The sequence below is a fragment of the Watersipora subatra genome, chromosome 10, assembly GCF_963576615.1.
Source record: "Watersipora subatra chromosome 10, tzWatSuba1.1, whole genome shotgun sequence".
NCBI lineage: Eukaryota > Metazoa > Bryozoa > Gymnolaemata > Cheilostomatida > Watersiporidae > Watersipora > Watersipora subatra.
In genome coordinates this window covers 13175242-13198006 of record NC_088717.1, presented here as the reverse complement: position 1 = coordinate 13198006, position 22765 = coordinate 13175242, and the positions used below count along the sequence as shown (strand labels likewise).

At 37.6% G+C, this 22765-nt stretch overlaps 1 protein-coding gene across 1 annotated transcript; it reads right to left on the bottom strand.

Moving 5' to 3' along the window:
• Positions 1-4932: 4932 nt before the first annotated feature.
• On the bottom strand, positions 4933-22285 carry LOC137406797 (uncharacterized). The gene is made up of 11 exons (XM_068093408.1): positions 22174-22285; positions 21314-21942; positions 20720-21231; positions 15003-16972; positions 14846-14920; positions 14409-14578; positions 13737-13913; positions 10075-10297; positions 9750-9950; positions 7129-7244; positions 4933-5767 (listed from the first exon to the last, which is right to left on the bottom strand). The coding sequence occupies exons 1-11, from the start codon at positions 22283-22285 to the stop codon at positions 5624-5626; spliced, it is 4329 nt and encodes a 1442-aa protein (XP_067949509.1). The 3' UTR covers positions 4933-5623.
• Positions 22286-22765: the final 480 nt, after the last annotated feature.

Below are 22765 nucleotides of genomic sequence, written 5' to 3'. Positions count from 1 at the left end.
AGAATAATATCTATAAATATTAATGATATTGTTTGAGTAGGTACACTGTACATCAATAACCTTAACAAGCATAAAGGTACCAACAAACCCTAGTGTGAGAAGGAATGCTGCATGTACATGAGTTGTAGCTATATCAGATTTAGTGAGAGTACCTTCATATGGCAGTCTCTCACCCTACAGCATATAGCACCCTGGCAGCCTCGTGTGACATGAGAGATCGTCAGGTGAGGTGATAAAGTACAGAGAATAAGTGTTTATGCAATTTTCCTAACATATCTGGAAGTGATCGACTGGTGCAGGTGTTAGAGTGCTGGTTTACCATGAATGACAGTTGTGAGTTTGAATCCCATGGTGTGTGATCTTTTTTCCTAACATTTAATCATGGCATTGAACAGACAGACACAACTCCTATTTTAGTGAAGACTATTACCTGGTCAGAGTAGTATGCTGTGAAAGATCATCAGGTGTGCTGATAAATTACAGAGAATAACTATGTGCACATTTATTCTAAAGTGCTGGAAGCGGGCCGATTGGTGCATCTGTGGTAATATCTACCAGGCAGAATGTTGTGTGTTTCATAGTATAGTCACCTGAATACATTAAAATCATTTGATTTTCATTTGCTAACTATGCAGTTTATGACTAACTTCTTACTTTACCCTGTTATTTGCTTCCACACCAAAATATCAATTTTCTTATTATAAGCACAGCTTTAAGATTTACTAAACACAGAAGCTTTTAGAAGGATGAAATGATGTTTTTAAGTACATCCATGCTGTGAAAATATTGACAGTCGCATTATGGGTATCATTTGATAGTCCAATATCATGTAGATGTTTACTATTGCTGCCGTTAGAGGTCTTCTAGCTGCTATATTACTAACGTATTGCTGATTTAAACTGTCTGATAGAGATCTAGGTAGATACACCGCTGTCAGTGCTGTTTCCTACAGCTCTTCATCATCTCATGCTAAAGGAGTCACATCTGATTTCTATATATGAATTAATGCTGTACTAATGAGCCGTGATAGTGATTGGTTTAACAAACGCTACAACTACTTCCCTGTTTGTTTACCAGAACTATACATTCATAAAGTATCAGATATGTATTGGTAGGTTTTACAGTTTAATACAAACATATATCATGCCTGTGTGTGCTATTCTATACAAGTACTTGGTAAGAGTGGTACTTTTGGGGTACAGTGATCCATCACTACTTCATGACTCATCTATGACACTGGTGTAACCCAGATCTTCCAATAGCCACAATTTTATCATGGGTAACACAAAAAAGAGGCAATGTCAACATTGATTCAACAATGGTGTGACCAGACAAACAAGCAAGCTATTAGCCTATGGGTCTCTCAAATTAATAACTAGATTCATGAAACAAATCTGACTGGACTAGCTTGTAATGTTATCAAAGACTTCATAACTGGAGGTTCTTCCACAAAAAGGTAAGCAACACCACATACTAAATACCTAATTAAAAGCTGTATTTGTTTATAAACACAACTCATAAAGCACAGTTGACATACTGTATGTAAAAAGGGTTAATGATACTCTTGGTTAGTTTTGGTCCCTAGTAATCATAATAAGGGATGAATCAATGTATACCCATGACCAACTGTAATAACAGGGTAGTAGACATGTAGAGCTTTATAGTGATATATTCGTGTTAGTGGAATCAATACTTTATGAGCAAACATTAAAAGGTACTACTTAAAACCTTTCAACTAAAGCAAGGATTACCAAACTACTGCCAACGGCTCAGATACAGGCCATGAAACCAAATCCCCTGGCTCACTGATGGTCTTTGAACTTTCTTGATCAAATGCATGAAATATGTGATGAAACTGATACAGTATTTGAATATGATGTCCAGAATGCTAGATGATCTTCTTACATGGGAAGACCTGATTACCATGTGCTTTCCATGTACTAATGAAAATATTTAATTATAAAACCTGTACATAGTTTTTTTCTATGTGAGCGTGAAATGTATTTCCAGCTGTGACTGCAGCCCTTTTATGAAGAATGAGGAGAAAGATATTTGGGCAAAAGCCAATTTAGGCATCCACTGTAATTTTTCCCAGCTCATGCTTATTTCAGGTAAGCTGTAGCTTCACTTGCGACTTCTAAATGGAATGATGAGTGATGGAAATGAGAACAAACAATGTGGGTGTAACTGAGTTAAAGCAACTGGAACCATTGGCTGTTCGAAAAGCGGTAGCCTTCACTTCAAACCAGTTAAGGGAGTTAAGGACAGTCTAGATGAATTTGACAAATTTGATGACTTAGTCTGATGGAAAGAGGTAGAGGTCCGGATACAGCAAATACAGAAAGGAAAGCCAAACAGAAAAGATTATTGGCAAAACAAATAAGGACGAGACCATACAAGCAAGGCTAAAGAACAAGAGAGGTTCAGGGGGAGTAGGGAATCAAGTCCTGCTGGTTCTGTGGATGTCTGAGGGACCACTCCATGATATACTGTCCCAGAAAATATTGCAAGAACGGTAGAGAAAAGAGGAACTGGGTGAAGTTGAGGCTACAGGGTTCTAGTGCGCAGCTACTGTGGTGAGGTAGGGCACATGATGTTAACTGTGATGCAGGTAGATCAGCATTCACCCAAAATGAGTGAAGTAGGCCAGAGGAGCGGAAAGATAATACCAGCTCCAAAGAGGCGTGTGCAATGGTAAAATTGCCTGCACCCAGCACCAGCTAAGCAGTACTCGCTAAAGGTAAGGTGGTAAGATGACCAGTGGCCGATGAGGTGGAGTCATTCTTAAATGACATTAAGTCTGACTCTATGTCAGAGGTGGTCAACAAAGGAGAAAACATTAATAGAAAACGATGAGCAACAAGAGAAACGTATGAGGGAACTCTAGTTAAGCTTTAGGAAAATGTGAACAACCTTTCCTGAAGAGTTTAAAAGGACAGGCACGTGTAGGAAGCCCTGGAACACATCGCCAAGGTGATGAGCACCTTATGGTGTACCTGTACCACTGCCAGCAGAGATGGGAGTGAAGCTAGCAAGAACATTGGTAAAGCAGGTACAGTTACCAAAGCAACTGCAAATGGCAACACCGGCAAAAGCGAAGGTGTTCACACTAGCTTACTTAGCTTAGGAATACTGATGAAGTCAAGTACGCCCGTGATCCGAACACTGGTAATGGGCATGCTGGTTCGGAGAGCCATGAAGTTGTCAGCTACTACTAGCAGCGGTGAGCTAGATGTGGTGTAAGTTTGTGTAGATTCTCATTCCGGAGGCTATGCCTATGAGGTCAAGCTTCGACTCGTCTATTGTTTCAGATGATGACTGTCTCGTAGAAGAGTTCCATGGCTTGAACTGGGATACTCTTGCAGAAGTCCCCAAAGAAGAAAGATTAGGAGAAGAAAGGCAGAAAAGACTAAATCGTTTACTGATGACAACTTCATCAAATAATAGATGATACACACAGCAAAGGAAAAAGCTTGTTCTGGTAAAGTCTATTTTTTAAGGAATCAGCCGTACAGCAAGTTCAGTAGTGTTCAGAATAAAATAACTTATAGAGAAAATAGTGCTGCGAATGCATAGAATAACAAAACTTTTTATGGTGTTATTTGGTGTTAAATAAGTCAAATGGTTTCTTAAGTACATTAAACCTGCTCGTTATCATTTGTGGTGCCAATTTTTACTTTAGGATAACGAAAAAGCATCTGTTTGAAGCATGCACAAAAACAATTAAAAAATAAGTTTTCAAGGATCTGCAGAAAACTTTGTAAAATGATAGTCCTTAATGGAAACAGCATTGAGGTATTACTATTGATGGAATAAAAACATGGCTAAAGCGTGGAATGGACTGATGAGGCACATATGGACTCGGAAGATTTTTGAATTCCATGCGCTCTGTTCCTACGCTGCATTATACAGCAGCAAGCGCTCTAGGAAAAAGACTTAGATTTTAGACACCGAAGCTATTTATTTTTGCTGTAAACTATATTTGAGAACATGTAATCGACCATCGTTAGTTTCAAGCTTTTCTTCAAGAAATTGATTTTATTTTCTCTTCACTTTACTACACAACAGTGATATGGCTCAGCTAAGGTAAACTCTTGTTTCGGTTTCACAATCTCCAACACAAAATAGCTATTTTCTCACTGAATAAGATAGAGCTGATTCACATCTGCCAGATCTGATTTGGCTGTCCAAGTTGTCATTGTTAGTCGACATCACATCTCACTTGAACGAACTAAACTTGAAACTTCAAGGAAAGAAAAATCTCATATTTGATCTTTACTGAGTCATCAAAGGAATTGGAATAAAACTGTCATTGTTTGAAACACAATTTGAAAAAGAAAATGAATCTGTTTTTCACAGTTTCCATGAACTTTGCACCTCAATCAGCAGTGAGGTTAGCCTCAATTTACTGATGAACTGATTTAGTGCCACTTGAAGAAACCTTTTCCGAAGGGATTTGCAGATTTTAATGGAACGAGCATGAAATTCTTTTGCTGCAGAATCCGTTTGATTAAATTCTCGGTGTGACTGTTGAACCACAGATGGAGCTCAATGATTTATAAGTAAATGACTTGAAAGAGAAGCACGGGGAAGGCAAACTTGTTGTATTTTACAGCTACATACTTGATAAAAAGTTCCAAAACCTTGAATAAAACTGCCACTGTTTGAAACACAATTTGAAAAAGAAAATGAATCTGTTTTTCAAAGTTTCCATGAACTTTGCACATCAATCAGCAGTGAGGTTAGCCTCAATTTACTGATAAACTGATTAACTGTCACTTGAAGAAACCTTTTCTGAAGGAATTTGCAGATTGTAATGGAACTGAGCATGAAATTCTTTTGCTGTAGAATCCATTTGATTAAATTCTTGGTGTGACTGTTGAACCACAGATGGAGCTCAATGATTCATAAGCAAATGACTTGAAAGAGAAGCACGGTGAAGGCATATTTGTTGTATTTTACAGCTACATACTTGGTAAAAAGTTCAAAAAACTTGAAACCTTTGCCACCATTGTTAGTGAAAAGTTGCCTGAGAGCAAATATTCTCAGGAGTGAAATATGTGAAGTCAGCATATTGAACACTATTGAGTGATGAATATAAAAACAATGCTCTTGATTGGATGCAAAACTAAACATTGATATTATCCTGAAAGCCAAACACCAGTTTCACAAATCTCATTGACCTTTTTATCTGTTTAGTTTATACATATTGGATATTTACATAGTATGTCTGGTCTAACTATCATTTTGTTAATTACGCCTTTTAGATAGCTTTCTACTAATGTAAATAAACATGTTGGCTGTTTTTATTGTCGGTTCATTGCATGCCACTCAACCGTGATTAATATGGAATGAAAACCTAGTTTTTCCTATTTCCCCTTAGCTTGTTACTACTTTCAAGTATTGAACAGAGTGATAATAAGACCTGTGCTTATCACCATTTAGTTCTCAGGCCCGTAGTAGAAAGTTTGGTAACCCCTGAACTAGAGTAATGATCAAATTCATGAATGGGTGGTGATTACATGCAGGCAAATACGTGACATGCATAGACAAAGTAAGGAAACAGTGTGTTGCATGAAACTGGCAGCAGTTAATGAGCAACAGTCTGAGAAGGTAAAAATATTCATGCCTCTCCATGGTATCCAGGAAACAGGTAAAGTTTTCTTAGCCTTGTCAGTGTGCTGAAGACAAAAGGCATCTGACCATAACAGCTTTTCGGGGACTTGCTAGCTAAATCCTTTGTTTGGTTCCTAATATTTTCTTGAACCTACAAAATAATGTTTGGCTAAAACAATAATTTTATTACCAAAAAACTTGTTATATTAGGAGAGGAAGCAAAGATAGATACATTAAATACAATTGCTTGAGAATTGTAAAATATAGTTTAAGCATACTGGAGGTCAAGTAAGAGTTCATGCTGAATGTTAGAACTACCATTTGCTCTGCAATGACTGCACAGTTACGTGCACTGATGATGGATAATTTATGCACAATATTTAGACCTTGACATTTATATACTCAAATTTCTATTACAATGAACATAGCTTTTAATATGACTTTAAAATTTTAGTGTGAAAACTTTAGAAATATTATCTTTCAAGTGATTGTTATTTTTGGCTGTGTTATATCCTTATAGAGTAACTGTAAGTTAATTTTAAAGTAAGTCCCCCACACAGTGCTTCGGATTTAATTTTAAAACTTACTGGCTGACAATCAGTGAGCCAATCCCAAAACATTGGCAACAGTCAACTTTAAGCATAAATACTATTATAGGTGAGTTTGTGATCATTCACGCCGCTTCAGCTACAGACTAACCCTTGTGTATTTACACAATATTTCTCTAGTGTACTTTGGTCTTATTACGTATTAAATATTATCAAAAGGGATACTTGATACAATATCTGGAAAATGTTCCTATTACCAACAACCTATATAGAAAATGGTATGCCGAATTGAACCTATCAATGCATCTCACCCCAAGTGGTCCATGGAATAATGATAAACGTCAGCTCAGGGCTTAATTACTTGAGGGTGACCAGGATGAGTTAATGCTTGAATGAATACAACAAAAATGGCTCTTTACCTCTCCATTGTAAAACAATCATACATATATAAATACTATTTGTTGATATATAGTCCTGATTTGGGTGAAATCTTGTACTCACAGCTATAGAAGAGAGTGTTTAAGGCTGGTCCTTTACTGTAGGCTTTTAATGGTTGAGAGAGATTTTCCAGCAGAACGAATTTTAGTAATTTCATGACTCTTGTAGTTACATTGAATCATTTTTATCAGTAGCCATTCTAAACTCTCTCAAAACAACACAAGTTAGTCCATGTTTTACTAGTCTTTAGTTTATCTAGCAACAAAATATATCAATCAATAGTACATTTTTAAGCCCTGCATAAAAACTTTAAAAATAATTAGTTTAATATTATAGTTTAATTACCTTCAATTAACATTAATTAAGTTTATTAGCTCTAGTTTAATTAATATTTTGTTTAATAACTTAAGCATTAACTGCACAATGCTTAAGTATGCTAAAAAAGCTAAAATGAATAAAAAAATGTATGATCTTACTAAATGTCATACAGGTACGATGAATATAAATGTAAGATAAATAGACTCACTAATTTGAAGATAGACTCAACATCAGTATCATGAGAATGCTTGTAGAATCCATAAATCAGATTAGCAATAAGGAATGAGCCTTGATCACCTTGTGCATCTCTCATAGATGCGTACACTGAAAGCATTTGATGACAGATGCATTCTCTCATAAAAATAAACAAGATTATCAGTAAAACGGTAATACTCAGTTGTACAAGATACATATTATCTCTTGTGTACTTTATATAAGTTGACTCTCTATTAACTCAGAATGGCATGAATAGTGCATTTCAGGAGAGTCAAATTCACTCATCTATTTAGTTATTCATTCACTTCCTTTAAAGTTGTGGTTGCGTTAAAAAGGTCGATTTAATGAAATTAAGGCCAATAAAAGGCTAAAACATCAGCTACAACTTGATGTCATTTTAGTCTTTGTAGACTAACCCTGTCCAGAGATATATGCGTTTGAATGAGGCCATCTTTTAAAAAGCTCAGATTTCAGCGGGTGCTTCAATCGTGACATAACGAGTGATACATCTGAAAAGAAAGAGTCCCCGAGCGATAAATATGAAATTGCTTCATTAGCCAATCATCAGCACAAAACTTTTTATGTAGGTTGTAATGAATGTTATCACTCGTAAAACGCGTTGTCTGTGATCTCAAAGTTAGGGATTTTACTCCATTATTAGATCGCATCGACATAGATATTTACTAAATTAATTAACATCGTTACTTCAATGAATTACTCGATCGACACGTTTTATTGATGAACAACAGAATTGTAAAATACTTCCAGCTCCTGCGAAGGTGACTTTGAGTTTTCTGAGCATCAGGTGGTTAAAGTTTGGGACAGACAGCTTATTGTTTGAACTGACAGGTGTCAGCAGCGTTATGCTACAGAGGAAGATAGGAGAATGGAGGTAAATTTATTTTTTACTTTGAGTCTCCTATTATAGATATACTGTTGTGTTTACATTCAGGTTATATTTCCCTGTTTGAGGCTATGATGTAACTTCCTGTGCGTGTGCAAGATACGGATGCACAGTGAGTTATTGACGGCTCCTTTTTATTCCATAGCATCTATCAATACAATGGCTTAGATTGATAAGTATACTAAAAGTAATAAATTTAGTACTCATGAATACATTTACCAATTAATAGATTTATAACTTTTTGCTATCACCAATCATCGTTTTATAATCTTTTATCGTTTCACCTAGCTATATTTGCTTCAAATTTTCTTTCGCAGTTTTAGCTAGTAAAGTAAATTTATGATTAGAATTTAGATGTTCACTGCTCACTTGTAGAAATTTAGGAAAATTGATTGATCAATGCACATCTTTAACTTCCAGAACCAAAGCTTCGAATCATTGGCTTGGCGTAATTATGCTTTGGTTAAACATTTACTCATTTTTAAAACTACACTCGCCATCCATCTAACTCCCAATTTGAAAGCTTTCAGTAGATACGCGTTAGAATGACATATCTATGAATGACATGTATTTATTGCATTTGTTTTATTTATTATAGGATGTTTATGTGGTCCCACCAGCAAAGCAGCTTTGTCAGTGTGGAAACTGCCATAAATGGGAAAGTGAGCCTTGAATGTGTGCTGCATAAACCACGGTGTTTTGTTTGAGTTTACTGCAGTAGACGAATTTGTCTTATTGTATGAGCTGAAACTATGTGAGCGGCCACAAATTGGATGGATATTTTTAATAAAAGCTTCATGCGGAGATGAAAACCTTTTGCTTGTAAAAATTATATAATAAAATAATATTGTTGAAGATAATGCAAAACATGATTTGCAGAACATTGAATACATCATAGCCCTGTTGACACTTGTGCTGAAATCTTGTCTGATAGACGGATTTATGAAGTGTAATCAGAGCTGTATTGACAGGTACTTTTGCATAACTCGACCATTTGTTTAGTACTTGAATCTACTAATCAAATGTGACCAGTAAAATTTTTTCTACAAATTGATACCAATAATGACTCGATAACGATGACTATACAATGTACACGACTTTCAGGGATACAATTGGTTTCGCCACATATTCTTGTCAAAGGCGCAGCTTGCTTATTTTATTTAGTAACTAGTTTCCGGTGTGGTAGCAACGGAACTGTGCCGATACAAAGACCTTATTCGACTTAATTTGACATAATTACCGTAGATCGGTAAAATTGGTAGTCGGTACTAAGATGTTTGCACAGCATTTAGAGGAACCTAATATGACCAGTTTTTAATTTCCCTTATTTGAGGCATTTGAGACATTGATAATAATGTATCTGTAGCTGGATTTAAAATTTTATTCTAGCCAAAATGAGCAAATACAAGATAAAATGTATGCCAATAGAGCCGAGTAGGACTAGACTTTTATCGCAATAGCCGATGTAAATACGAGAGATAGAAACAGGTTGTATCACCCGTAACATCATTTTGGGCAAGTCTGTGCATGGTATTTTGGCCTGAGCGTTTTTACCGCGATCGATTTTTTCAATTTTAATCTTCAAATATCTTGACAATGAGATCGCCTAACACAACCAACAACATATCAACTGATAGACAAAAAATACTTTCTTTTACAATCAACTCAAATTTGACGCAACCACATCTTTAACTGAATCTGTAACTTACTGTTAAAACTAGCCTTGATCACAATCAAATCATCCATGCTGAGATGTTTGATGGATAGATCTGGTGTTGGGGGATCTCTGGATCGTACAGTTCGTGATTCTGTAACATGTACTCGTTGAAAAGGTCCAGGGTGTTGCGCATCAATTACTTGTGATGCGATTCCCAATCGATTGTCATGCTGTTCTCCAAAGTCTTTTAAGACTGCAAACAAATATTAAGTGGTAAGTCATTCTCTTCCATCTGAAATGCATCTAGTATGTTATTTGACCTCAATAGATTATCTAATTAAACTTTGTGTTTTATTACGCTTATATAAAAGTCTTACATCCAGCACACGCTTGAACGATCACCATCTTGGGTTTCCCAGCCATATGCCGGAATCTTTGCGGGGATAATAGGAAGTACACATCATCAAGTTTGATCAAATTAAAATCACTTCCGCTTATCTGGTCATTTTCTTGTCCATGACTCATAATCACAAGAGCAAACATGCCATAGTCTTCCATTCTCCTGTCTTGGGTGACTGACTCCACTGCTTCCAACATTTCCTGCACCGGAATAAGCAGACAACATGTAACCTGTCAAAAACATCTAAGGTATGTCTAATTTTCCTACATGTCTGTCTCTCTGGTTTTCCATCGAGCCATAAATATTCGCAATTAACTAAATATGAATAAAAACATGGTTTAAACTGAAGAAAACTATTGAAGTGATGAATTAAGCCCTCATATTATAATCTACACTCTTTAATGCAGAGATTTCTCCGGAGTTCCAGCTTATTATTATTTTAGCATTTGCGCCCTTGCATTACGATGCTGCAGTTAAGAAATATTTGGCGACCTTAGTATATGCAACACGATGCTTCTTCGTCTTTTTCTCGTTGGGATTGCTTTGTTGTTTCGTTCCATGATATCGACAATAATGTATGTCAAACTTAAAATTTGGCAATCCGTGTAGTGATTATATACGTTATTAAAATATATACGTCGCTGAACTCGCCATGGCGAGCTATCCGTATTCGTTTTCCGGTAAATCTGGTATCAGTTAGAATTGAAATGATTCCCAAACTGATAAATGATAAAATTTCTGTTAAAAGTTTGAAGTTTACTAAAATACATACTATAACTTCCTTCAAGTATGTGTTTAGTAAACTTAATTAATTTAATTTAGATTCAGCGTTTGTGTTGCACGTCTCTCTGGAAGGTAAGAACTCTCCACGTAGTACATTGTAATGTTATATTATCTTGCAGATCATAACCACAAATGCACTAATGTCATGGTAGGTACTATAGTTACTAAGGTTTATATAGTATTTTGGTACCATTTTAATGATGAATTTTTGTCAGGAGGTGATTGCATTGATAATTATTATGGGTTTCTAAACTACTCTACGTATGTCTATAGCCTATGATATTTTCATATAAAATATCATAGGCTAATTTTTGCATGCCAACACTGAAACGATCAGAAATCATATAACTGTATACCAAATAGTTTTTATTGTAACTGTAGCAAAATAGACTATATTTAGCCACTGCTTGCTAATGATTTCACACGTGCATTTAAACACCTTTACATTTTTATTTTTCTTTCTAATTTATTTCAACGAAACGCTTCTTTCAAGTTATGAAACCTTAACCTTACAGTTGTTCGAAAACCTTTATAGTTGTTTTATTTATTTTTAATTTAGTTGTCCTGCACAAAACCTTTTCCTCATGATATGAAGTTTGAAAGTTACAGTTGTTTGACAAAGTTTAAAAACCTGTACACTTGTTTTTACTTTCTTTGTTAATTTATTTCAACTACAAAAAACACCTCTCTAATGATATGTAAATTGAAAGTTGGAATGGCAAATGTTGTAACATGTTAAATACAAATCAATTTTCTGTCCAAATAATTTTTTATTACCCAAGCAACGCCGGGTAGCACAGATAGTACATGTACACACACATATACACTGAAACTCGGCTAACTCGACCTTCACGGGACCGAGAGAAAGCGTTCGAGTTATCAGAGCGTTCAAGTTATGAGAAAACTGTCACAAGTGCATGTATTATTGTATTTATCAGTACATACACAAACTATATATAAATCAAAAGCATTGATTGTTTGTTGCAAGTTAAGGGACCTCTAATGTAATGTTTTAACAATTTTTATCCGAAAGTATAAATATCTTCCTTTTATTACTTGAGATTCATTTGTTCGTTTTAGGTGATGTGACTGCCAGGACGTTTTCAGATTAAAATAGGCAAAACCTGATCGCGGTTGAAACTCTCAGAAAAAAAATTCGTATTTTTCTTTTGAGCGTTTTAACAAAAAACAGTTTTGCCGATTTTTCTTAAAGTTTATCTGAAGGTTACCTGGGTTCTCCATGCTTGCGGAGGGCTATCCCAAAGCGGATGTTTGGTAAAATTTGATTTTTTGCAAACCTTTAGAAAAGTTGTTAACGAAAATATTTTGCCGATAGTGGTAATAAGGACGCCTAAGAACTACTAAAAGTTGTTGTTTATTTCTATGGCTTGGAATAAAGCGATATTCTAAAGCGATAACAACCGTCTCGGTAGCCGTTGGGCAAAAAACTGTTTGAGTTAACAAAGTTGAGGTAGAGTTATCTAAAGCAATTTATCATTGCGTGGGAGGGGACCAAAAAATCCGTTCGAGTTGACCATGTGTTCGAGATATCCGAGGGCGAGTTATCCGAGTTTCACTGTATATATATGTATACATACACACATATATATATATACGCAGTCTGTATAAAGTATGTATACATGTATTTCCATGATTATAAAATAAAGCAAATCTATACCGCCTCAGGTGGTGCAAGAAATGTTGAAAATATTTTACAAATGTAACTGAAAAAATTAATGCATGCACAATTTAATTCCGCTAGAACTATGGTTAACCGATTTAATTACTGAATGAAAACAATTTGGCAATATAATGCATAACTTATTATTGTTAACTTATTCAAGGACAAATTAATTAATTATTTTTATAAATGTAACTTTTATTGCATATATTTTCTAAGCTAAATGTAATTTGGGATTGTAACTGGAATTTTATGTGTAACTGCGGATGTGCAAATCATGTATAACTTTTCCAGTCACAAATGATTTGCAATTATTAATGCAGTTATTTTGGAAAATAATTTTACAGCTCAATGTTTAAAATGCTCAAAAGTTTAACTAAGATCCCTTACCTCAGATTTAATTCAATTAACAATGCATTATTTGTTTGACAAACTTATCAAGAGCTTAAAGCTTATCACAAAGCTTAAAGATGTGGTTGTGTCAGATTTGAGTTGATTTTAAAAGAAATCATTTGTTTGTCTGTCAGTTGATTTGTTGTTTGTTGTGATAAGCGATCTCATTGTCAAGATATTTGAAAATTAAAATCGAAAAAATTGACCGCAGTAAAAATGCTCAGGCAAAAAAAAACATGCCCAGACTTGCCCAAAATGATGTAACGCGTGATACAACCCGTCTCTATCTCTCGTATTCACATCGGCTAATGCGATAAAAGTCTAGTCCTACGCGGCTCTATTGGCATATATTTTATTTCGTATTTGCTTGTGATAGCTAGAATAAAATTTTAGATCCAGCTACAGATACATTATTTTGAATGTTTCAAACGCCTCGAACAAGGGAAATTGAAAACTTGCCATATTAACTTCCTCTAAATGCTGTGTAAACATTTGAGTAATGACTACCAATTCTACCAGTTTACGGTAATTAGGTCGTCAAGTTAGCTTATTTTATCACAGCCTTTGTATCAGCTAAGTTCTCAGTTGCTACACGCACACTGGAAACTAGCTACTAAATGAAATAGGCACGCCGCCATATTTGGAAATAATATTTTCGAATATATGGCGAAACCAACTGCACCTTTTCATTTTTTCAATAGCAACCTTTCCTATTAACAAACAATAAGGCCATGACTAAGGACATTACATGACCCACTAACGACACTAATTTAATATCATACGTTGCTAGTTAGATTTTCTCTTGTCTCAACTTCAAAATAAAGATGACCAAACATTTCCTGCAGATGTTTAACATCATGCTTTGATCCATGTCTGTAAGATGTCTTTCCATGAACATCATGGAATTCATTGTTGTTGATTATCAGCACTCTTCCTCGAGGATTTGTCATCTTGTAGACCTGAAAGAAACATACCGAGTTATTGAGCAAAGATTTACAGTGAAGACATGCATGATTATAGAATGTTGAAAAATTTATGTAGATTAATTCCAATGTAAGTTATTTGTTATGTTATCTTGCAAGCAGTATATTTAACAAACAATAAGCAGTTATGCAACTCTGAATATCGCAGCATGGTTGAATATTAGCTATAGTTAAAACCAAATAGCAACTGCAGTAGTGAATACAGAAAATGTAGTACTAAATCACTTGTATTACATATAAAATAGTGCTTCCAGTAGATGTATAAAAATATGAGCATAAAAACTGAAATTGTATTTAAAACAACTAAGAATATTTGACTCCAAACAATTACAATATTACAAACAACTATAATATCTTACAAAATTGAGTATTTTATTTCTAATAGTCAAATAGAATGGAAAATAGAAATACCTGTTTAATACTATTTATTTATTATAAAGTCTATAACACGAACATAATTCAGATACTTGCCGCATCAGTATCGTGGAACAGGTATTTGATCTCTGTCTTATTTGTGTGGGACGGGCTGCCATCAGAGATAGCCTTGCATACATCAACCAACGATGAACCTATCAGATCAGGGATTCCGTTGAAAGCAGAAGGGCAGGAGGAAGCAGTGTATGGTTGAATGATGCCAGACACTATAACAAATGTAACGGTAGAGTATTGCAACTTTTATACAATGAGGTAGTTATTACTTGTAGAAATAAGATTTAAAGTCCTAAAGGATGTCATCTTGCTGTAATAATAGAAACAAACCTACCGAGTATTCTCTATAAAAGGTTACTATTCAATATTCTTTATTACCATAATAATACAATTTCATACAGAAATAGAGCGTCATATTGGTGTTAATAAACTAATGCATACTTTTATAGCTAGAGAATCAGCCACGTGTAGATGCTTACCCGGTGCTGTGGCTGTTTGTTTTGCTGACACATATTCCTTGAGTTTCCTTTTTTCATCTTCTGACAATGGCTGACCTTTAAACAAAGCCAGAAATCAGTTGTGTATCTTGTTGTCGAGTTGCATATATTCATATATATTAACTATATTTACACTTACTTGGAAACTTGAAGACTGAATACACACTTTCCCCAGCACATACTACATCTCTCATCTTTATCTTTTTAGGGTCTGGCTGTGCCCGTGAAAGAACACTCCAAGAAGGATTGATGACTTTTTCTGGGTGCTGCTGTCCAGTTAGTCTGCAGTGGGCGCAGTAGAAAACGCATACCAACGGAGTTGCTTTCCATGTTTTTTGCAGATGTTTGATGACCACGTTGACAGTTTCTTTGAGATAGTTCCATGCTTCATGAAATTCTTCCACGTTAAAAGCAACAGTGGCTGTTATCTTTCCGGCTTTAGCATTGTGGGTAAAGTGCACTCGGGATTTATCAACTGCAATTGATACTCCATTGTGATGCACGATGGGTGTATTGTACGGGTCAGAGTATAGCTCCAAAAGCCTTACTGTCAGCTCATGAAACACATACTGTGGAAGTGCCAGCCCTTTACACAAAACATATGTCTGAAACTGTAAGTCTAACTTCGTTGTTGGCAAGGTTGATTGAAACCCTTGAGCAAAATGAGGAACTATGAATTTGGGATCATCAGTTGAGAGAGAACCAAACAAAATACGAAACTTTGAAAGAATTGCTAATGCAACTCTTTGCTCATCATCTTCAATAAATGCTGTTTCAGTTTTTATCAGGTAAGCCAGCAGCACCAAACGGATCACTCCTGTGGCCGTGAACTGTTTCACTGACTCCTCAAACTCTTCTTCTAACAAATTCACAGTTTGAATTTTGCAGCTTTTGAAATTTTGTCTCCGCTTGTCCCACTTGGAATCGCCATCATGGTCATACAAGACATTGAGCAAATCTGTAACAGCAGATATCTTGTGAAAGACATGTTGATCTAGACCCTCAATTTCATTGTACCAAAGAAGCTTACCACTCAGATGCATGTATTTGAGTATCACTTCCATCTGCTTCTCTACAACACCGTGTGACTTATGAACTTTGTCAAGCAGCGATTCAAAAGTGGTAAAGTGTGACTTTAGGGTTCTTATCACACCTTCCACTTGTTTCCACAGCCGAGGCACTTCTATGACATATTTTTGACTTTGTTGCAACAGCTGATCCCTCAGTCTTGTAAACTCGTCTGAATATTCACGCCCGAATTCAAAGATCCTGTCTGGGGTGAACAGGTCTGTGTCTTTTCCGAAGCTTTTAATGCGACAAAAAATTGCTTCCCCAAGTCGATTCTCTTCATCTCGAACCTCACCACATACGTCGTTGCAATATTGTAAAAGCTTCGTTTTTTCTGCTTCAAACTTTTCTTCATCAAATAAATCTTTGTGGGTTAACAGGAGAGCCGGAGGTAGCATGTTCGGATGTGCTAGATAAAGATGGGCCATCCAGTCAAAGAAAAGAGCTCGAACAGACTCTCTTGGCCCAACTCTATCCGATTCTTCTACATACATATGCATGTTAACTACCACTATTGGGATGCAATTTTCTCTGAGGGTCAGTCTATACGCATGGTGGTAGATTTCCTGGCCTCCAAAATCAATGAAATACAGAGTTCTTTCACCAAATGATACTTTTTCGAAGTTGAATACTTTTGTAGAAATTTGCTCTGCCGAGCCCAAACTTCCAGTTAGAATTCGTGTCCCTTTCTGCATAGTCTTGATAAGACTGGTTTTGCCTGATCTGGATTTACCAATAACTGCAACGGTTGTTGACAGCAGCTTCTCCTTTCCTCCTGCCAGATCTTTGTAGTACTGATGTATTGCAGACAAACCTTGCTGTGCAACATTCCAAGGAGGGCTTTGTAATGAGGTACATCCAAATAAGCGAAAGTATCGTAGATTCTTTAAAGATAGAACTTGAGAGGTAAGGGAAGTAAGCTGGTAATTTTTTGAAAGATTCAATGTGACCAGCTCCTTCATCTCCCCTATCTCTGGAGGCAATTTGTCAATTTTATTTGAGGAAAGGTCGAGATGTTTGAGCATCTTCAGCTTGTCAATACTGCAACAGACCGTGTCGTAATACTGACAGTACACCTATTAAAGTCTATTACAAAGCTACAACAGTAAGTCAAAAGATAAAAGTGTTGATAGAAAAATATATACGTGATATTATGCCAGTTGTTTAGACTAGCAAACACTACTCGCTAGTTAGGAGATGATGAACTATGTAATGTTTTCTTCTTCAAGTTAGTTTTTAAAATATTCAATTGAAGCTACAAAAATAATTTTGACTGATCAGTGGTTTACATTACCATAACAACTCTAGGAAACTATAGTCACTCATGCGGTAGTATTTACCAAATTACTATCACTCTACCAAGTGACATAAGACAATAGTAAGTTAATAGTTATTTTGTATGTAAACCATGCGCTAGCTAATCAATGTTACCAACTATTACATCAAGAATATACCAAATATGTTCGTGTAAAAAAGAAACTATGTGGTGAAACTCTAACCAAACTCATCTTCATCGCCCTGACCAGAGCCTCTGATAACCTTTTGATACTCTACATGAGCCTGGATTGTTTACAGGGTTTATCCAGTTAAATACTATTACAATAGACACCAGAGTTGGCTTTAAGACAGGGGCATCGGGGTCACAGTGTCCCTGTCTTAAAGTTTTCTTACCTGATGTAATGCAATATAATATAATACAATGAATACATAGTTTTTCTGGCCATTAGTTGCGGCATTTTCTCTCATCATATGACGTCAAACTTTTTTTCAAAATTCAAATTTGAAGGTTGACTTGCAACAAAATTCACATTACAGTTATTTAGTATCAAAAGATTCACCATGTCTTACTCTGCTCTGTTGTAGGTGCAAAATATGTGGAAATGAGATTACAAGCTCTTCAAACCTCAAAAACTAACAGTCAATCGCAGCCATCACGAAATCGCCGTAGATTGAAATCAGTTTATTTCTCTGATGTAGTCAATCCATTTGGATATTGTTTTAACACGTGATGTTTTCACGTGAATTGAAAGGCCAATAAAAGGCTCAATATAAAACTTCTCATAGCACTAGTTTATGACAAACACTTCGGGCTTTACCAAAGACCCCGTATCAAATATACATGTAGATGCTCGCTACTTTGCAGTTTTGTTTCGGCTTGGTCTAATCGTCTAGTTGTTATCTAATAATGTGACCCATACATTCTGCCAAACAGCCCGAAAAAAGCTCTGCAGCATTTTTTGATTGATAATGATGTGTACTCCTCCGAGCTAAGGTTAAAAAATTAGACGAATTTTCACGGCAGGTTATAAGATATCAGTGCTGAAAGTGACAGCATTACAATGATGATGAAGTAGACATATAAGGACAATAGACCTGGTTTCATTGAATGCGTGAAGTGTATTTGTGAAAATATTTTGACAAATGAGGTTGCATGAAATTGTAAACAGAAGCCATCTCATTCAATTACGTCTCATTTGAGCCGTTTTGGAAAGATATTCCAATCTATGGCAGTTTCGTGATGGCGGCGATTAACTGTTCATTTTGAACTTTTAAAGCCCATAAATTATATAAATTTTTTATTATATACATGTAGCTCAATACATCAGAGTCTTGGCTTTCAAATGACCTTATAATCAATACACAAGGAATAATAGAACTATGAAAAACAAAATGTCAGAAGTATGTCTTACAATAAAAAAACACTTGGTTGCGGTTCCCACAATGTGATGTCATAACTATTATTTAGCCTTAGGTAGTCGATCTCTTTCGCTCCCATTGAAACTGCGCATTTTGTGACAATCGGTGCAATTGAACCCGGAGAGCGCTAATAATAAACTAGGATTCTAGATAATCAACAATGCCCAGGGATCGCGCTAACGTTCGTCCTACCAATACAAACACATGTTCTGGGATAATTAATTATGCTTCAATAAATATGCTGTGGTTGACAAAGGTAATGAAATCACATCGATTAAATTTTGACCTGCAGTTGCGTATCTCTAAGACTATATGTAAATTGCACTTTTACGAGATCACGCAATGCTTGAAATTAATTAGTTTCAGTCATGCCCCTCAACATCACAATAAAAAGAAAGGGCTAGTGCATAATATCATCGGAAAACATAGTATGGTCCTTGGAATCTGAGTTAATTATCATATAAATAATCTGTACATGGAGAGCTAATGACACTGATTTGTTAGTCATCTTCATTGGTCCTCTGGAGTTGTCCTACTTTTGCCTGCCACTAGCGTCATTATCGTAGTTGATAAATATAAGCGTTAAGCAATAAAATAAGCGGTAAGAGCATACAAGACCGAATATGAAAATTAGGATGTCACAATTTTTGAGCTTATTATTAATACCATTAAACGTTTCTGCGGTAGAGCTCTGGGGAAATGTCCTATGAACACCAACCAATCTTCGTCTCACCATGTCATACAATAGCTCATTCAAAAGCCAAGAATCTAATGTATTGAAATATTAAATAAAAAATTATGTAATTTATGCCCTTTAAGAGCGTGCAACCACATTTCAACATATTTCGCACCTACAACACAGCAGAGTAAAACATGGTAACTCTTTTGATACCAAATAACTGTAATGTGAATTTTGTTGCAAGTCAACCTTTAAACAGCTTCGTTTGGTTGTTCTTGACAAATTAGCTTGAGACAAGTTTTAATAAAGTTGGTTAAAAGTTAGTGTAAACGAAAAGTGATAAAAAAAGAAAAACGTTGTCAACACAAATCAATAATACTGCAGTCAACAAATAAAAATGCCAAATCTAATGTTTCTTTTTTGTAGGGCCAAAAGGGTGAGTTTGGAAAAATCTTGAAGTGCATTAAGCAATTTACATGTAGGTTACTGTTCGTATAACGTAAAATTTCTATAACATAAACACTCATGGAACGGATTATTCATGCTGTAGGAGAGTCTACTGTACAAAGTTCAGCACAAATTTGTCATTAATGCATACATGCTTTTTTCATATAATAACATTTTTAAGAAGTTAAAGTTTTAAACTAGGTTTATAAGAACATGATTCTTTAAAGAACAAAACCTTGTAATGAAATTCACTTGGGTAAAAATATTACGCTAACAGGAGTTTTCAAATAAAACCGAACATCCTACATGTATGGGATAGTTAGTTGGAGTCAGCAGTCACTATAGGGTTTAAGAATACTTTTTGTCTTGCTGTGTAATTCAAATACCTAAAGTAGTTTAGAAGACAAACTGTAAGCAGTCTTTAAATAATATTGTGAGGGTTTTGTGCGACCTTCACCTTCCTCCACTAGTACAAGACTCGGCGCATGAGTTTATACATATATTTTTTGCTTAGTTCATAAGTTGTACAATAATGCTCCAGTAACAGGCAATGAACAGGCCCAGAACAGCTCTGCTCTCTAGCATAAATGTTCAGGCTTATATAGTGGGTAGGCCCCGCCTCTCGTTCTGCTTGGCTGGGCTTGACCCAGCTCGGCATTGGCTTGGCTCTACTCAGCTCGGCTCTGACTGGCTTAACTCGCACCTCGTTATTCTGCCTGACTGATCACAGCTCGGCTTGGCTTAGCTCAGCCCTAGGCTCAGCTCTGTGTGGATGACATTCCACAACACTCTCCCCTCCATTGGTGACCACGGTCTGAAATCTAGACCTTGGGAGAGAGCTTATGGTAGCCACTTGGCAGACCTCCTACTCTCCTGTCAGGGTTCGGTCCAGGTCCTTGTCATCCGCTTTGGAGACAGCTTCTCCGGGGCAGCTCGAGCTGGCTTCGGCAGTCGCCTCCTTTCACTCCTGATCTCTCTTGGGTGCTGCCACACCTACCGGCTCCGGTGCACCCGGTGCTTCCTCAGCTACTTTCAAGCTAGTTGTGACCGAAATCAATAAATCCTGTAGCGAGGTGTTACCTTCGCTGTCCATCTTCTTGAGTGCTCTAATGTCGTCCAGAGAAAACAAGTATTTTAAAAGGAAAGCTTTGGACGCGACCGTGAGGACCATTTTATTGCCTTCTTGTTCGACCTCTGAACCGTTTTCCGACAATTCCATGCAGTAGCAGACCCCATCTCCATACTGTTTTGGCTTCCTAGTGGTCCGGACCGGTCTCGAATTGTGCCGGACTGGAGCTGATGAGATTTCTGGAGTTGGTGGGATTACTGGAGTCGCGGTTTCTCTGGCCTCCTCCGGGTTTGATTCCGGTTCTCCCGGAACCTCTTCTCTTAGTGGGACCGGATTGATTTTCACTGAACTAGGTCTTTGGCGCTCTCCTTCCTCCGGTCCGGCTGGGTTTTCCTTGGAAGTTGTCTCCTGTCTTCATTTTTTTGCGGCCTCCATTAACAATTTTTTCCAGTTGGGGCGGCGGCATCATTGGCACTGGGTTGCTCCTGACTTCCTCCGGCTTTCTCTCCGGCCTGCTGGGTCGAGCCCTTTTCATGTTAGGAGGGCCCAACCTTGCCTCCAGAATGGCCGGGGCTTGTCCCAGTCTCTCTGGGCAAGCATGGTAGGGCTTCAGCCTTGCCTCGCTCTGGATGGAAAACTGGCCCTGGTGCTCCACCATATATGTATGGTTGCCCCAGGCCTTCAGGACCTGATATGGTCTCACGAACTTCGCCTGCAGCTTGGGATTTTTTTCTTGTCTCCGGCGTTTGTTCGCGAGCCATACCCGGTCAGCTGGGGTGTACAGCGGTGGCTCCTCCCAGTCCTCCTGTCTCACCTTTATCCGGCTCTGTCGTAGTGCCTCTTGTACTGTTTGTAGCCTTTGCTGCACCTTCTGGGCGTGCTCGTGGGCTAGAAAGAACTCAGTCGGTGGGGGTGACTCTCCAGCTGGTCCGGCAACTTCAGCTCCTGCCCCAGCATCAGCATGTTGGCTGTTTCTCCGGTTGCGGAGTGGGGGGTGCTTTGGTATGACTTCATTGGCTGGGGAAGCAACAGATCCCATTCCTCCTGTCTCTCGGCCAGAAGTAATGCCCTCAAGGAATCTCCGAGTCCCTGGATATTCCGTTCTACGATTCCATTGGCCTGTGGGTGATAGGGAGTGGTATGTGTCTTCTCCACATTCCAGAGTTGGCACAGTTCAGCCATCAGCTGGCTTTTGAACTGCGTCCCTTGGTCCGTGTGGATCTGCTTAGGTAACCCTAGGTAGCAGTAGACCCGCTCATCTAGTGCATTTGCGACCACAGGGCCATGGTGTCAGGTAGTGCCAGTGCATCCTGCCATTGGGTGAAATGGTCAGTGAGGACCAGCACTCACTTGCTCCTCCTAGGCGTGACCAGAAATGGCCCCACCAGGTCAACGACCACCTTCTGCCAGGATCGTCTGACGTAGAGCCTTCTTTTCCCTCGGACCGCCTTTGTCCCTCCATGCTTCATGGCCTGGCACACCTCACAACTCTTGATGACCCGTCTGACTGTGGACATCAGTCCGGTCCAGTACCAGGTCAGCTGGAGGCGGCTTGTCCTTCCGACCCCAAAGTGGCCAGGGCGTATGATTGCCATACCGTGCTTTCCTGCATGGCCGGACAGATAGCGCACCATCTAGCCTGGCCCTGCGGGGCCACGCGTGCCTCCAGCTTGTCGTCTTGTCGTATTCGCAAAAAATCCTGCATGTGATACAGTAAAGCCAGCTCTCTGCTTCTGACTTCCAGGTGTTCTGCTGATACCTCCTCTCCTGTGGCGATTGCCTGGTACATAATGACCAACAGTCCCTGTGCGGTGGCCTGTAGACTTGCTAGCTCGCCCTTTCATCCTGACTTCCCTGGCGGGGCGGGTAGCCCCTCTGGGATACCACTGGCACTCTGGTTCAATACCGCCACTGTTGGGACGGGAGTCCCATGCGAGCTGCC

What these genes read in the sequence shown, in the direction of transcription:
- LOC137406797 (XM_068093408.1), bottom strand. Translation starts at nt 22,285, where the DNA reads ATGGAGGGACAAAGGCGGTCCGAGGGAAAAGAAGGCTCTACGTCAGAC. An exon ending in ACAAACAGCCACAGCACCGG is followed by an intron (nt 14,579 to 14,845) that starts GTAAGCATCTAC and finishes CATTTGTTATAG; the next exon opens with TGTCTGGCATCATTCAACCA. An exon ending in TGTTCCACGATACTGATGCG is followed by an intron (nt 13,914 to 14,408) that starts GCAAGTATCTGA and finishes TGTTTCTTTCAG; the next exon opens with GTCTACAAGATGACAAATCC.